Genomic DNA, 18922 nt, shown 5'->3' with positions numbered 1-18922 from the left:
TCCAACAATAGAGTGCACCTGATGTATCTTCCTCTCTTGGTGGATTTTGATGTTGCCGGGACTTACAGTTGGGACACTGGATGTCTTGCATGGTTGTATAGGCAACTATGCAAGGCAGTTATAGATGGAAAAGACATTGCAGTCCCACTTTTATTGCTACAAATTTGGGCATGAGATCGATTTCTTCTTCTAGCACCTCGACGACTCCATAGATACGAGAATAACTTAGGTGACAGACCACTTGAAGTAAGGTAAGCATATTTACCTCATTATTGTTGTATTCATTATGAAATACTAATAGCTAAAATTCAACTTCTGATTGTTGTAGATGGAATGACAACTATTCTGTAATTAGAGCACCTATGCATGTCCTAGTACAGTGTAGACACATATTCGATACACATATGCCTAACCAGGTAATATTTTATTCATTCATATATTATATATTCATAATGCTTCAATCTTCTGGTTAATTCATTTTTTGACACATATGCGTGCAGATTATTTGGGAGTCATATAATCATCTTATCCAACTATTGCCGCCATACTGTCTCGATGGTAATGAGATATGGACATCCAGATGTCCACTCATATGCTTCTTCATTGTGGAGTGGCATCACCTAAATTGTGTGATGCATCAATTTGGGACGTTGTAACAAATTCCTTAACCTTGCAATACAGACGCCCGACTTCATTAACACGATCTAAGGGGCAGGCATGAGCGAGACTGAATTGCATATTTGGCTCCTCAAATTACAATCTGGGAAAATCGATAGAGTTTGGTTGTTAATAAACCTCCTATTAACAATGGTGTAGGTACCGAGCCTGGATATATTGAATGGTATTCCATTGTGAGCAGGCAGTACATAACTAAAGCAGGAGCATCCTATCACTTGTTGGTATGAGTTTATTGTTTACTATGATTGTTTGATTTTATTTCTTCATTGTACACCAAAATAAATTTTAAAGTCATTAACTTGTTATTCAATTCTTTTTCAGGTCGAGCTTCCAAATTTTCCAATATCTGCTCAAATAGCCTTGTGTAGACTCACCTCGATATATCGAGTGCGATATTTCGATGGTGATGTTTCAATGGAAGAACGAGGTGATCCAGCAAGACATGAGGATAGTTCTATTTGACCTAATGTTCAGAATGAATATCCAACAACGCCACTCGATCATTTTACACATACTTCCACGATGTCCTCTCCCTCAACATTTGAATTTTTTCCAACAACCCTCGGTACACTAAGCATGGAAGAAGGACAAACTTCACATGTCCATCCAAATATCCATGACCAGTATGTGACATATCGATAACATAGTGAGGGTATACACTTTGTAGAGGAAAGTCAACCATCAAGTGTAGGAGGACATGGCGATCGTGGACACTATGTCACTCAACATAAACGATCTAGGCGTAATAGAAGATCTTCTTCCAGTCACGAATAAAGAACATTGTACATATGATTAAATTTATTAATGAAATTCAATTACGAAAATGCACTTGCAGTCTACAACACATCTTAAAGAACCTTGAATATTATTTACAATAGTCGAAAGTTAATATCTATATTTTTGCATAAGTTTCTAACAACTTTAAACAAAAACAATAATTTGAAATTAAAAATTAATATTGAGTATATCAAATCAATTATAGCAATTTCTTAATCTCAAAATAATATTATTATTTATACTTTTAAAAAACTAGTAATATTACTATCAAAATAAAAAACGAGATTAGTGAGATAGTTGATTTTAGGTAAGAATGATTTAGAGTTAAACAAATGAAATATTATTAACTGTAAGAAAAACATAATAATGAAAGAGTTAGGTTTCGGGTTGTTAAAAGAATGAAAAAAATAATAGCAAAAGTATTTTATTATTATTTTTTTTAATTTTTTAGGGATGTGTCTCTTCAAGAAACGCATCCTTTTTTTTAATGAATGCGTCTCTTCAAGAGACGCAAAGAGATGCATTCAGTGTGGAAAAAATAAAATAAAATATTGTTGACGGAAAAAAATAATAAAATATTGCTCGGATGGGGACAAAAAAAGTCCTCCTTTCTCTTAAATAAGTTTGAAACCTCCCCTTTTCCCTAATAAACTTTCAAAACTCCCCCCAAATCTAAATAACCCCCTTGCTATCGCTACCCACTTTGACTGGCGAGCCTGTTTCTTATTTTTCTTTGATGGAATCACTAACAGTTTGTAGTATAGCACTTACTCTTGTTTTCGATTGTTTTTTTTCCTTTGCTATCACTAAACAATAAAAAAAATCATAACCATTTTCAAGATTTTTACTATGAAGGGATTGTAAATCAGTTTTATGATACACAACTTCCTAAAATGTAAGAGTCGGAAATTTTAAAATTTTAAAATCGTTGGTAACTGTATGAAATCCCTAAATTTATAGATATCTACCCAGTAAGAGGCCACTCTCATCGAAACATTATATCATGACTATATTAGGGTTAATATAACAAAATAAACATCAATAATATTGATTCGATAGTCATGGTCATACAATATTCACAGTACAATCTAACCAGCTACCAATCAATACATTAATAGTCTTATCGGCAATAATAGAGGTACTAACCTTTACATGCAGGTATACAGGTAAATAATTTTTTTCGATGAAGGCTTTCCGATCGACTATTTACAGTGGGGGCATTTTTAGTGGAGGTGGCAAAGAAGGTATATCTCAGGGAGATGGGTAGACGGTCGAAAAGGTTAAATGGATGGTAAGTGTTAAGGGTAGATGGATGGTAAGTGTTAAGGGTACGACTAAAGATGGGTGTGAGGGTCATGTAACGACTGAAAAGGTATACATCTGTGTTGCGGTTGATGTCTTAAATCTCGTGGTTTTGTAGTTTACAATTGTATTGTACAACCACTTTATTTATCTAATATTTGACATTTAGTTACATTAACCCACAAAAAAAAAAAAAAACAATAAACCCAAATTCAGGTTACCTTCTATAACTTAAACATGTATGTAGAGGCATATCGGTGGATTAAGTAATAACCTAAACGGTTAATAGTAGATGGATAAGGTTGGGTACCTTATCTTGTGACACTACAAATACGACCCGCTTTGTAATTATTACAATTGTTGTAAAGTGCACAAATGATCTGATTCTGATCATTCATGTGAAGATATGTGAGCGAGGTACTCCATACAAAGAGTTTGTATAAGACCGTCTCTATAAATAACCATTATTAGTAGGGACTTACATTTCATACCATAAGTGACTTGATCTGAATCAAGTTATAGACTGTTGCCTATGAAGGCGGTCCTTTGATTTGTATGAGTGAAAATGACTAATTTGACCGACTCAATATGTCTATCAGTTTGAGATTCGTCTGGTTGGGGAGTTAGGAACGCAAGTTCGCAAGAATGAATTCACTCCTTCCCTATTCTTAGGGTAGGTAAAGAAATTGCTCCTTAAGGGCTAATTCTGGGGCTTGAACAATGTGGCGTCACACCCTCTCTTGGTCCAAGAAGGGTTTGATTCTTAGACTTGAACAATGTGGCGACACACTCTCTCCTGACTCGAGGGTTTGGTTATAGTTGGACTATAAGTTATTGTTCATTATAGGGATTAGTGGTGGGCCCAGTTGTACTTAGGAGCAATCTGTGAAGGATCAATGTACTGTTGATTGGTTATATCTAATGGACACAGAAATTTATCCATATTGCGAAGAATGCAACTGTCGATCTTTAGTGGAGTGACCAACGGGCATGGCAGAATCAGCAGGGAAAGAAGACCCTGTTGAGCTTGACTCTAGTCCGACTTTGTGAAATGACTTGAGAGGTGTAGGATAAGTAGGAGCCGAAAGGCGAGCGTGGGGTGTTGGGAGGGCCTAAGGCGCGTGCTCGGGGACAGTGTCACTAACCTCTAAAGAGGTTTTTGATGTGCACCTGGGCGCCCACTCATAAGCCTCAGCCACGAGCCTTGGCATGCACACGATCGCCCAACCCATATACTTGGGCATCCAAACACCACGGTCTCTTTTCCTTTAGTGGAGTGACCAACAATTAATGGAAGTTGATTAATTCAATTAAAGAGCTCAATTGATTAATCAAGTACTATTGAAACTTCAATTTATAGGTTCATAAGATCTCCTCGTTAGTTCAATTGAGATTAAAGAGAATTGAATTAATTTGGATTAATTTGAATTTTTCAAATTAATAAAGAGAATTAATTATATAAGATATAATTGATAAAAAAATATTTATATGAAATATAATAATATAAAGTTTTATTTGAGAGAAAATGAATATTTGAATATTGTGCAAATCTTAAAATTAATATGAATTTGATTCTTATTAAATATTATAGGTTAAACGAGAGAATATTAAACTATAGATTATATTATATGATATGATATAAACTATAGGTCATATGTTACATTAGATATAATATATGTTTCTTTTAATATATATATATATATATATATAAAGGAAAGAAAATTAGTTTTTGTTAATTAAATAATTTAGTTATTAGGGAAGGGAGTTATTTGGTAACTTTTTCCCTTCCTCATTATTCTTTTATTAACTAATATATGGAAGTGGGAGAGTTGAATCTTTTATCTTTCCCTTCAATTCTAGTATAAATATAGGTGTTGTGATGTGATCCTGGACTCTCTAAAATCAAGAACATTCATCCATTTTTCCAAATTCATCTTGAAGCGCATATACTCTCAATGATTCTCTACCCCGAGAATACCGGGATTTCCACATGGTGGTGTTCGATTGATTGAAAAATTTGATGCATTTTTGGTTGCTCATGAGTTCTGTTAAATTATAAACTACTTTTGTTAGGATTTTCAGGTTGCAAAGTCAAATCTTCTTTTGTTAGATAGTTGAGCTTTGTTAAGGGATTCTTGTTAGCTAATTTTAGTGTTGTACCAAGCTATTTATACTTATACAATTGATCAATAGAGACACACAGAAAATCATCCATTCAGATCTTGTTTTTACACGGTATCAGAGCCTTGCTAGCTGGTTTCTTCTTCCTCTTGTTCTCTGTCATCACTGCCGTCTAGTCATCACACCAATGTCATCCGCTCAGATCTTCTGTCCGGTGTGAAGAAGAACCACCCAAATTCCCTATCCGAAGCTACTATGAAAAACTCGACCCTCGATCCCTGATTCTCGATTCAAAACTTGACCCTCGATCCTCACTGTGAAGAACTCGACCCTCAATCCTCGATTCCTAGTCAAGAACTTGACCCTCGATCCTCAATTCCAAATCCTCGATCGGGGTTCGTGTCTCACATCCGAAGCGCGTGAAGAACTCGACCCGAATCTTGACCCACACCCAACTCGCAACTTGGACCCGAGCCTGTGAAGAACCGCACATCGAGTTGAGATCAAATCGAGCTGCCAAGCCGATGAGGGAGCTAAGTCGAATCCGAGTTGATCCTATTGTTTTGGTTTTGGTTTTTTTTCTTTAACTCATACTGTTATATTTTTTTCTCCTTGCTATAAATGGAGAAAACATCTTTCGTCCTATCAGCACAATCCTTGACAGAACCAACTATATTACCTGGACCTATCAAATGAAGAGCTTCCTAATTAGTCATAAATTATGGCGAGTGATAATAGGTGATGTCTTTAACCTTGTCAAAGGAGCCACTGAAGAAGACAGTAAATTTGTGGACATAATAGAAGACTGGGACAACAAGAATCATTAGATAATCATCTGGTTGGGTAATACCTCCATCCTAGCCATTCATACTCAATTCAATGCGGTTGACACAGCTAAAGAACTTTGGGATTTTCTGTCCGAACGATTCCAAACCGTAGGTCTTGCCCATTACTATCAGCTTCATACTACTCTAGTTGGCACAAGTTAGGAGATCGGCCAATCCATGAATGAATATTTCACTATTCTTCAACCTATTTGGACTCAATTAGACCAAACTAAGATCAGTCCAGATCATCTACAACTTATTAAGGTCCTTATGGGGTTTCGTTCTGAGTATGAGTCTATTAGTGCTGCCTTGTTACACCACGGTCCACTACCATCTCTTGATGCAACGATTCAGGAAATTCTCTTTGAAAAAAGGCGACTTGGGTTAGTCTTCTCTCCTTCCCCGAACGTTGCTTTCGCAACCAGCCATTCACGATTTCCAACTAACTCGGTTTTTTGCAAGAACTGCAAACAACATGGTCACAGATTTTCTAGTTGCCCTACCAATGAATGCAGATACTGCCACAAAAGGCGTCATATCTTGGACAACTGTCCTACCAAACCACCTCGACCTCCAGGATACATCAATAATCAAGAATTTCCCAAGCATGGTTCTTCGTCTGTCATGGCAGCTACCACTGCCTCGGATGTGGTACCCCCCAATCCTCCAAGTATCCAAATCAGCGATCTTCAGGACTTGCTGAAACAGGTGTTCTCTCTCAACTCTCCTACCCTTGCTGCCACACCAGATACATATTGGCTCCTCGATTTAGCCTGCTGCAATCACATGACCTTAAATATGGCCTTACTGTCTTCCTCCACCCCTGTACAATCCCTGCCTTCGGTATAATCTGCTGATGGTAACCACATGCCTATTTCACATGTTGGGACTGTCAGTACATCGAGTCTTAGTTTATCCACTACTTATCATGTCTCACACTTGACTTTCAATCTTGTCTTTGTTGGACAACTGTGTGACCTGGGACTAACTGTTCTCTTTTCCTCTCATTGTTGTCAGGTTCAAGATATGTGGACGGGTCAAATGGTTGGCACGGGTCATAAGGTAGAAAATTATTTGAGCTCATGTCCCTTCAGCCTCCTATTCTGCCATCTGTGTCTGCAGCTGTTACAGATACCAATACGTATTAATGGCACCTTCGTCTTGGCTATGCGTCATCTGACAAACTTTGTAGCCTAAATTCTGTTGGTACCTTAAGTAATGCCTCTAAATTTCGTTCATTTGATTGTTTACATTGCAAACTAGCAAAACAACCTACTTTTTCATTTCCTACTTCAGCATCTCTCTGCAATAAACCATTTAGCCTTGTTCATTCCGATGTTTGGGGCCCTGCTCCCACCCCTACAATAAATGGTTATCAATATTTTGTTTTATTCATTGATGACTACTCTTGTTTTACATGGATATATAATGAAAAATCAACATTTTTTATTGTTAGGTTTGTTTAACTGCATAACTTTATAGATATACATGGCTCTGATATTGTGAAAATTAGGGGTGTACATAAAAGCATCGAAACCGACTCAACCGATCAAAATTGACCGAATTAAGGTCAGTCGGTTGGTTTTCGGGTTTCCTGATAAAAAAAATTTGAAAAACCGACCGACCGACGTGTATGTGTGTGTGTGTATATATATATATATATTTATATATTTATCTTTTTATTTTTTTTATTTTTTAAAAAAATAAGTATAAAAGCAAGCCCATTACCACCAACCCAGGCTCAAGCCTACTATTTTAGTATTGATTTATTATTATTTTTATGTTGCCTAATTTTCAAACCATTACATGATTTATTTAAATTTTTTCTCCCAAACCGGCCGACCCGACCGATGTACGGGTGAATTTTACACCTTTTTTTTGGTCGATTTTGAGTGCCATTTTTCTCCCAAACTGATATCGACCGACTGATGTACACCCCTGGTGAAAATTAGGAATTTTGACATTTTTATATTTATTTTTATTTTTGTTTACGTGTAATTTATTAAATAGGTGTCCTTGATTGTACGGATTAGGTTAGTTGGTTAAATTTAATTTAAAAACCAAAAATCTGGATGGAGGGGTGTTTTTGTCCTATAAATACTAACAAAATCTCTTGAAATATATGTTTATGCATTTTTGCAATGATTTTTTGCTAGGTATTTTTAAAATGCAACCACCTCGATCTAAATATTTTTGTGCTCAACTCATTATTATATGTATAAATCTATTTTAAAAAGTGAATAGTAAGAATGATTGAAAAAGAAAATTGCATCCGGTTTCGTGTAAAATAATAGCTTATTAGGACTTTCATGTAAAAAAAAAAAGTAATTGTGTAATTAAACCTATTTATTTAAGCTATATGTATAGAAAGTTTTCATACTTTTTAATTCAGATAAAAGGAGAGATAAAAACATGAGGAAAAATACTCTTTGGTCTCTATGTTTTGAGTTAGTTTTTATTTGATTCATAGGTTTCAAAATGTTACATTTTGGCTCTTAGGTTTTAAGTTTAGTTTTCACTTGGTTCTTAAATTTTAATATTTCACACTTTTATACTCAAATTTTACTAATGTTTTTTTTTTTTTTTTTCAAAGTACAATTAGAGGTAGCTACAGATAGAGATGTCCAATTTTCCCACGGGGACGGGTCTCGCCCCGGATTCCCCGATTATGCGGGGAATGAGAGAGGGAGTGGGGGAAAAAAATTCTCCGTGAGCTAAACGGGGACGGGGACAAGGAATGCATTCCTCGTCCCCGCCCCGATTAGCTTTTATTTATTTATTTAGTATAGTTATCTAATGTTATGCTATTATTATTATTATATAAATATTACATTTAAATTTCAAATTTGGTTATTTATTGGGAAAGATAATGAATATGTTTAAATTTAGATTATATATATGAATAATTTGATTTATATTTATTTCTTTCTACTAAAAAAATTAATTAGTCTTTTTAGTCCAAAATTTGAGTAATTTATCTTTAAATTCAAATTGTCATACAAAACTAACCATAATAATAATTTAGTGATAAAGCTAATCATTTAATTAAAATTTACTCACATTAGTGATTTAAATTATTTGGTTTTTTACAAAAAAAAAAAAAAGGTAACGGGAAAAAATTCCCGCAGGGAATCCCCGCCCCGATCCACATGGAGAATTTCACGGGGATGGTAAATAAAATGGGGAGCGGGGACGGGGATGGGGAATGACATCCCCGACCCCGCCCTGCCCCGTGGACATCTCTATCTACAGACCTTATGGATTACTAGCACACTCATATGCATTGAGCTACACTTACTTTGGCTGCTTATTTGGTAGGTGACATTAACTTTTAGTTAATTAATTTAAAATAATTATGATGTGGATTTTTTAAAATTAATTTTAATTGTAATGGAGAATTAGTGAAAGTTATTTGATTCTTTTAAATTAATTAATAGACATTAACACCATAGATTGAAAGTAAGTATTTAGTAAAAAATCAATGTTAACCATATAAATCTTATAGTCATAGAGATTAAATTGAAATAAAACTCAAAATTCAATAGTAAAAGTATAACATCTTGAAAAATAAGGATCAAACAAAAACTAAATTAAAAACTTAACCACCATAAATATCTCCCCCCTCCAAATATGAAGTAAAAATCTAGTGTTAATTTGAGCAAATAAATAGATTAAAAAAATATTATCAAGATGAACATAGCTCAATTGACATAGTACCTGATACCTGTAATATCAAAATCAAAAGTTCAATTTTTCCATTCCACATGTTGTTAAAAAATCAATTAAAATAAAGGATATCTATCAACATCGTTGATATTGTACTACAGGAATTATTAAATTAACAAGAGCATACTGAAACAAAGTCTGAACTTTAGGCCTCACATGAAGGCAAGTGAAATTCATGAGTCGTATATGATTATATCTCTTCCGGTTCGCCTCAAATCTTGTACTTCAAATTGGAATATAATTTATTTAATCGTTAAATGAGGTTTTTGCTAATGTTAAAGAGTTGTTATATGATCTGATACTATATATTAAATTATAGTTCATTACAAAAATTAAATTGATGAGTAATGATAAATTTAAGTATATTAACACTTTATAAAAATATTCTACTTGAATAATTTTTTAAAGGCTCACAAAAAAAAATAATAATATAACCAAAATTTGACATTGAGAATATATATAAATAAAATTTATAGTACAAATATTATGATAGTTGAATAATGCGGATTTTGAAAAATATATTTAAAATTTGGAATAATATATACATACATACAAAGGAAGATAATCATGGAACAAGCCCATGGGTTGGTAAGAATAACGCTGGTTAAATAAATACAATGGACGCGGAATTTAGGGTTTGACTAAATAGGTAAATTTGCAAACGAAGACTTTATATTGTTTTATTTTTGTCAATTTTTCACATTCCAAATGTATTTTAGATATATATAATAATAGTAATAATAATAATAATGTCTAACTCTAAGATATGCACAATCAATCTCTTGTTGCTGTTATCTTTTGCATAATGTTTGAAATGTCGACGTCATATATATCATAATTCAATAAGTGAAATGCTATACAGTTGGCATATTCAATAATTTTGACCCAATATCATTTTAGTCAACTAAACACACTAATTTTCTAATTAAGCCAAATTGATTATTGTTGAAGTGAGATTATCCATCACATCGATCATCACCCAAATGAATTGGTTTACTCAACTGAAAGATCCCAATATTGACAATATAAACTATTAGATAGGAAAACAATCCAACATTATTAATTTCCCCTTGGAATTATACTTTAAATTTATCTCATGATAAATCAATATTTTCATCATATATATTTTTTTTTATATAATAATTATGAAAATGGAATCAGACCTTTTAACTTATAAGAAAGAAAGCCATAAAGAAAGCCATATTAATTACTGTTGAACTAAGTTTATTTTTATTATATATTTTATTAATATATATTGGTGGAATATTAAGTGATGTAATTATATTTAATAAAACTCTCACTGAGATTCTTGTGTAACCAATAACATTCCTTTGATGACTATTTATTATTATTTTTCTTATTATTTGATTTTAAAAATTAAGTTTATGTTTTCAAAACCCAACCAAATGTTTATAGTTAAAAAGGAATAATAGAAGTACTTTTTCAATTACATTTTTAAAGAAATTTGATTAAAAGTTTTTCTTTTTTAATTGTAAAATCTAGGTTTAAAAAGTTAGAAAGAAACAAGTAAAGATTATGGAAATGATTTTAAATAACTAAATTGTTGAAAATATTTACAAATATTAATAAAATATCACAGTCTATATGCGATAGATCACAGTAGACTATTAAGTGTGTCTATCATAACATGACACAGAGATAGATATACAGTAAAATTTTATTTTATTTATAAATATTTTGGTTCATTTTTCTATATTTAAAAATAATCTTACAAATTAAATATAAAATCAACAATTTTACCATTAAATTTTGTCCATTCCATCTTCTAATTGACATTGTTCATACTACACCAACAATTACAAAATAACCGTTATCTATATATATATATATATAAAAGCCTACAAAATAGTAACCAGCTCGTTTTGATGGATAGAGTAGTCACTAAATTTAAATGTTTAAATACTAGTATGGACTTGTATTTCTTGTTTTGGTTCATTTTGATATTTATATTTTAAAATATTAATTTTAGTCATCATACTTTTAACTTTGGTTTATTTTAGTTCCTGTATTTTCAAAATATGCATTTTGGTCCTTGTCTTTTCAAAAACTAACCATTATGGTCCCCTCACTTTCATTTTTACTTCATTTCTAAAGGATCAAAATGGATATTTTTTGGAAGTTTAAAGACTAAAATAAATCAAAATTGAAAGTACAATGACCAAAATAAACATTTTGAAAGTAGAGAAACCAAAATGTGTCAAAATTAAAAATATAGAACAAAATACAAAAGTTTAAATGAAGAACTAAAATAGTATTTAACCCCAATTTAAATCAATTTGGGCCAAAGTTAATTAATCTTTTGAAACAGATATTTTTGTGAAAACCAAAATGATAGGGTTTTGGTGGTTTTTAGAAAGGAAAGTCAAAAGTGTCATACGATTGTACATTTAACCATCCGTAAGTTGGGTGTAGGCAATTAATAAACAGCCAACTACACAGAGTGAGTAGAATCATTTTTAAAAATTCAAAAACTAAAAACTAAATTTTAGAAACCAAAGAAGTATGAAGGTAAAAATGTTCGAGTCTAATACTTTATTTTCCACTAAAAATTAGTTTATAGTTTACCCAAAAAAAAATTGGTAACACAAGTTTAAAAATCCATTTTCGCTTTCTTTTCTAATTATCGCTTCCCCTTGGTACATTCGGATGTTTAAAATTCAGAAAAGAGGTATAAGGTCAACATTTTAAATTGCGAAATTGACACAAATTTCTTCGAAAAAAACAGCTCAAACAAGTTTTTAATTACGCACATGTCGCTAAGTTTGACTTCCACCATTCTTCATACTTCAAAGAAAAATAAATATAATATATTTTCCATTTATTTCAAGTTTCAACTCACCGATTGAAATAACAAAACCCACCACCAGTTTCAGCTTCCCATCAAAATATCAATGGCATCCATTTCGAAACGGCTACTCCTCTTCACGGCGGCGCTACTCGCCACCGCCGAAATCGCAACCTCCGTCACCCGATGTCCGGACTGCGGTGGCGCTGTCGTCCCTTATCCTCTGAGTACGAGCCCCACCTGTGGGGACCAATCGTACAAGATCCGGTGCGACGCAGGCTTACTGAAATTCGATACGCTTAACAACACGTACCCGATCATCTCAATCAACCCGTCGATCCAACGACTGGTGATTCAGCCCTCAAATTTCGTCCCCAACACGTGCGTGACAGCGGATATCGCCTACGACGGGATCCAATTGAACAGTAGTTTACCCTTCAACGTGACGAGCGGGAACACGATCCTCTACTTCAATTGTACGGATTCGCTCCTACGCTCGCCGTTGAACTGCTCGTCGACGAGTCTGTGCCATTCGTACATCAATGGGTCGAGAGGGGCGGCGGCGTGCGAGGCGCCGCCGCTGTGCTGTACGTTTCGGGCGGGTGGGTCGTCGAATTCGTACATGATTCGGGTGAGGGAATCGGGATGTAGCGCGTACACGAGTTTTGTGAATTTGGACCCGAGTTTGGGAGTGGTTCAGTGGCCTGAACCCGGTTTAGAGCTGCAGTGGCTTTTGCCGAGTGAGCCGGTTTGTAATAACCAGGCCGATTGTGATGGGAACGCGGTTTGTGGTGCTGACGGCAATGGAACGACGTTAAAACGCTGTATTTGTAATTCTGGGTTTGTGTGGGACCCCGTTGCTGGAATCTGCTCTCAAAGTGAGTTTTTTACTTTTTCTCTCCGTTTGCCACGTAGGCAAAATTAGAGGTGGATTGATCGTGGTTGATTTGTTTTTTATCGCAGATACGTGTCATGATCCTGATGGTTGTAATAAGCACCGAACTGCACTGATAGCTGGTAATAATCTCTCTCTCTTTTTTTCCTTTCAAAATTCAAGAAACTAGCAAATTACAAATTATGATTAAATTCTTGTTTTCATATTAAAATCTAATATTAATTTATACCTCTAAATTTTCAATCCTAAACCAATAATTATATCATTTTAACCTTAAACTTCGTGGATTGTATCACTTTAAATTTCAAATTAATAATTTTATCAATTTCAACCATAAACTTTAAGAGTTGTATCAATTTAAATCATTCGTTATGTTTCATATGGATAAACATAGTAAAAGACTTGTAATTTTATCAATTAAAACTCTAAACTTACATAAGTTTAATTGAAATAAATAAAATATTTTGTCTTATATTTTTCAAACTAAATCTAAAGAAAGATATTGATATAATTATAAAAGTTTAGGGTTTAAATTGACACAATTATTAGTTTGAGGTTTAAATTGATACAACTTTTAAAATTCAGGATTTAAATTGATACCACCCCTAAAATTTAGTGGTGTAAATTGGAATTTGCCTATTAATGAACAGAAATAAAGGGTAGGGGTAAGGGTAAAATAGGAAATCAATTGGACAAACGTACATTTTCAATTTATTTTTCTAGTTCATTCTTCCTTAGTGTATCTTATTGACACCTTATTTGTTTTGAGTTACGTGACTAATCATCATGGTAATATGAACATTTAAGTGATTGATGTATTTAAATCAAAATCAAAAGTTGACATTTCATGCTTAGGTAGTTTATGAACTAAGTAGAAATATATGTGGTTTAGTATACATATAAATTGTTAGTAATGATTTTTAAATTAACTATAAAAATATTAATGGCGATGATTGAAAACTACATTTAAAAGGGTCTTTAATGTTTTAACGTTGAGTGAACCAAACGTTCAAATATTAAAACTATAATTTAATCCATAATTAATAAGAAAAAAATGTATTTGCTAGTAAGAAGGCAAGTTCATTTATGCTATATATCTACTACCCATTGAAATGAATTCTCAACAATATCTAAATTTCTTCCTTAAACTTATTTTATACTGAATGTTTTTATTTTTGCCTTTTGGAAACACAATTTTTAAATAATAAAATAATTATTATACTTATATAAGTACTTTTAAAAGAATCTTAGTTAAATGATTCCTCTAAAATTAAATAGTATAGTATTCAAAATGGTATTTTAACATATATTTATAACCCAACGTTACTAATTAAGGAAAAAACTAATGTGTATAGGCATCGTATCCGGCGTGGGCGCGGCGGTGATCGTCTCAACAATAGCGATGCTAGTGTACAATCGGCGTAGAAGAGCAAAAGAAGCTCAAGATCGTTTAACAAAGGAGCGTGAAGCCATTCTGAATTCCAACGGCGGAGGCGGAAGAGCGGCAAAGATCTTCACCGGCAAAGAGATCAAGAGAGCCACCCACAACTTCTCCGCCGACCGTCTTCTGGGTGCCGGCGGCTATGGCGAGGTCTATAAAGGCATTCTCGGGGACGGAACCACTGTGGCCGTGAAATGTGCCAAGCTCGGAAACGCGAAGGGCACCGACCAAGTCTTGAATGAGGTCCGAATCCTCTGCCAAGTTAACCACCGGAGTCTTGTCCGGCTTCTTGGCTGCTGCGTCGAACTAGAGCAGCCAATTTTGGTGTACGAATATATCCCCAACGGCACTCTTCTCGACCATTTACAAGGTACTATACACTTTTAAATTTCAATACCAGCTTTATTAACCGTATGATTTTTTAAAATTAATTGTTTATACACACTACTCTGATTTGGACTTTTTAAAAAAAAACAATTGTTTTTATTTTGGAAATTTAACTAAGAACACACAAGTTTAGTTAGAAAATATAAAAATCATGGTAAAAAAAATTAGTAAGAAAATACATAAAACTTTTCAAATTGACACCCAATGAGTATAGAAGTAGGAGTTGGAAAGTAGTAATCGTAAACCTCTTATTTGGCCTAGAGAATTTATGGGTCTCACCACTAACTCTAGACTCAAAGAGTTCACAACTATCTAGACTTCACAACGGCTTTAGCGTGTTTGGGACAAAGGATTTGTTATTATAGTTCTAAGTTATTATAATTGGGTTATAATAGTTTGTATTTGAGATATTAATTATTTTAGTTTAGATTATAATAGTATGTGTTTGAGGTGTAGACTATTTTAGTTTAAGAAAGAAATAGAAAACATATTATAGCAAAGAATAAAGAAAATGATGAAGGTAAAATAGTAAAAACTGTTGGGATTTTGAAATAGTGTTAACTATAGAGAATACAAAATAATATTTACTATAACAAGAGACGATTATTATAGTCTTAAGATAGTCGTTGCCATCAAACACACCTTTGGAGTTCACTATTCTACTCTTTGCCCCGGGTGTGTTTGGCCGAAGGAGTTGTGAAGTAGAAGTTGTGAACTCCACTCCTTGTTTGGTCCAAGGAGTTGGCGGGTCTCACTACTAAAAAATATTAATTTTATATCTTGTCAACTCTTTATACTATGAGTCTCGGGAGTTCCCGTCTCCCTAGACTTTATAACTTCTTACTCCTTACTATGTCACTCTTTACTCCTTATATTCCTCTAGCTTTCAATTATATGTTCAATAATATGTCATGAACTTTCAAGTTTGTATCTGATCAAGTCTTTTGATATATTCATTTTTTAAAAAACTATTTTATATATTAAATAAAAATTAATGTTAAAAAATACTTTTGATCCATAAACTTTTATGAAAATATTAATAATTTTGTCCTTGATCTTTAATTGATAATGGTTTAGTCCATATACTTTCAAACTTGTAACAATTGAAACCCCGTTTGATAACTATTTTGTTTTTTTAAAATTAAGCCTATGGACACTACCTTCACTTCTAAATTTCTTCTTTTGTTATACTTTTCACTAATGGTTTAAAAAATCAAGCAAAATTTTGAGAACTTAAAAAAGTAACTTTCAAAAATTATTTTTATTTTTGAAATTTGGCTAAAAATTCAACTATTGTATTTTAAAAAGATGTAAATCATTATAAGAAATGTGGATGAAATATACTTAATTTTCAAAACTAAAAAAAAAAACCAAATGATTACCAAACGGGGTCTTAGTCATTGAACTTTAATAAGTAATAATTTAATCTTTATAGTTTACTATTTGTAATGATTTAGAATTTAATGAAATTTTTTTTGCATGACATATAGACCAATAAGTTGATGAATAATCGATTTCTTTATATATAATTATAAAAATTAAATCTTAACATAATAAAAATCAACACTTAATTTTGAAGAGATTTGTCATGATAGAGATTAAATTGCTACAATTTTCAATTATAAGAACTAAGTTGTTACTTATTAAAATATAAGGGCTAAACTATTATTTATTAAAGTTTAGGAACTAAATGTTGGTCAACTAAAGTTCAAGGACTAAATTGTTACTAGAGACAAATATATATATATATATATATATTTTAAAAAAAATATTAAGGTTAACTTTCAATTTTGTGTCCAATAAATCTCCTTCGAAATATTTATTATTGTTTTTAAAATGAATTGAAGTAGTAGATAATAATATAATCTGAGAATTAAGTTTAGGTGGTAAAGTTGAACAAAAAAAATTAACCTCACAAAATTGAATCCTAAATTATTGATATGTATTTGTATGTATAGGTACGAACAACACAAAGGCATTATCATGGGAGGAACGGCTCCGAATCGCGCAAGGCACAGCAGAAGGACTAGCATACCTTCATTTCTCAGCAGTTCCACCCATTTACCACCGAGACGTAAAATCCAGCAACATCCTACTAGATCACAAGCTAATCCCAAAAGTTTCGGATTTCGGTCTCTCCCGATTAGCGGAAACCGATCTAAGCCATATCTCAACTTGCGCCCAGGGAACTCTAGGCTACCTCGACCCCGAGTACTATCGAAACTACCAACTGACTGACAAGAGCGATGTGTACAGCTTTGGAGTCGTTCTGCTTGAGCTGTTGACATCGCAGAAGGCCATAGACTTCGGTCGGGAGGCGGACGATGTCAACTTGGCGGTTTACGTGCAGCGACTGGTGGAAGAAGAGAGATTGGTGGATGCCATTGATCCGAGACTGAAGAAGGGAGCCAGTGATGTGGAGGTTGATACGATGAAGGCTTTGGGGTTTCTTGCTGTGGGGTGCTTGGAACAGAGAAGGCAGAATCGGCCTTCTATGAAAGAAGTGGTGGAGGAGATTCAGTACATCATTAGCGTCGCCATTGCCAAGGCTTGAATATTATTTACTTGCCTATGTTTGTGTTATGCATCGCTTAGTTTGAGCTCTTTAAATTTGATGTAAAGGGTTTTTAGTAGGGGAAATAAAACTTGGTGTAGCACTTCAATTTCGAATCATAATTTAGTATGTGATAAATTACTTTTTTTTCCATTTTTTTTTAAGATATATTTTGGAGTGGATTAATGGACTAGAATTGTTCCTCAAAATTTTCTAGTTTCTATACAATTACTCACATACAATAGTGTTTATTGAGTCTTGTGGTTGAAGTGCGTCACATTCATTGGTAAGAATCTATAAAAATATATTTAAAGTATAATTATTGTATATTGGTGCAATCAATACAATAATTTAGGTTTTAGATGTCAGTTGATATTATATAAGTGATGAAAGAAAATCTCTACGATGTTAGTTTTAGAAAAACATGCCTCTTTTGACATAAATTTTCATTTTTTTTTTCACGTGAAGATTATATATCATGATAGACCAAACACTATAAGAGTTAGGGTCTCTTGCAGCAGTTTTTATGTGCTATGACGACAATTTTAAACTGTTGGGAGGTATTTCCCAGTGGTTAACAAACTGCTGACAAAAGCTATGTTGAAAAGGTCTATTATAGCAGTTTTAACAAACGCTGGAATCAGCTTCAATAACGGCTGCAATAGGTACCTATATTTCTCGTTAAGTTCAATTTACCAATTATAATTGTGATAGTAAATATTTAAACAAAGACCTTATAACAACGTACTGAAGATGACTTTAACCAAAGTAGCTCCTTCTTCCAATTTCAAATCCAATAGTTACACCATGAAGAGATTGAATGGTATTTAAATTTCATGGCCAATCTTGTTTTTGAAACGAAGTGCTGGAATTATGGACTAAATTTAAAGAGGCAGTAGAACAATAAAATAGCAGGGAGGAGAACCACAATAATAATTCCAAAATGGGTACTCCAGATGAACATAAAATAATAATTCTATTAAAAAATAATCATGGGTCAATGATAATTTTCTATTCGATTTCTATTTTAAATGAAATATAATTAGCAACCAAGAAATGTGAGAACAGAAAATACGTACCTCGGCCGAACTACAAGTGAAATTAACATTTTCAAATTAAACATAAATTATTGTAAGAACTTCAAACTTTGGCATTAGATTAATCAGCATCGTAAATTCGTAACATGGTGAATGGTGAACAAATAAATACCTCACATTCAAGAACTGGATTTAAGTTTCTAATCTAAGGTAAGGAACCAAACTGGATGCTGTAGAAATTTCGTCTAATTTAATTTTTACAGCAAAAATTGTAATAGTAACGAATCTAAAGATCGGAGAAAGTGGAGAAATTCAATTTTTGTTATTTTATTTACTTTATTTATTTATTTATTTTATTTATTTATATACTA

The 18922-nt window shown here is 32.9% G+C and overlaps 1 protein-coding gene across 1 annotated transcript; it reads left to right on the top strand.

Annotated features, from left to right (window-relative positions):
* The first annotated feature begins 12266 nt into the window (after positions 1-12266).
* LOC120075126 (wall-associated receptor kinase-like 20) lies at positions 12267-17667 on the top strand. The gene is made up of 4 exons (XM_039028301.1): positions 12267-13115; positions 13201-13254; positions 14488-14943; positions 16919-17667. The coding sequence occupies exons 1-4, from the start codon at positions 12344-12346 to the stop codon at positions 17512-17514; spliced, it is 1878 nt and encodes a 625-aa protein (XP_038884229.1). The 5' UTR covers positions 12267-12343; the 3' UTR covers positions 17515-17667.
* Positions 17668-18922: the final 1255 nt, after the last annotated feature.

This window comes from Benincasa hispida, chromosome 4, assembly GCF_009727055.1.
Source record: "Benincasa hispida cultivar B227 chromosome 4, ASM972705v1, whole genome shotgun sequence".
Taxonomy (NCBI): domain Eukaryota; kingdom Viridiplantae; phylum Streptophyta; class Magnoliopsida; order Cucurbitales; family Cucurbitaceae; genus Benincasa; species Benincasa hispida.
The sequence above is the reverse complement of the archived record's forward strand: the minus strand, read 5'-3'. Positions and strand labels throughout refer to the sequence as shown.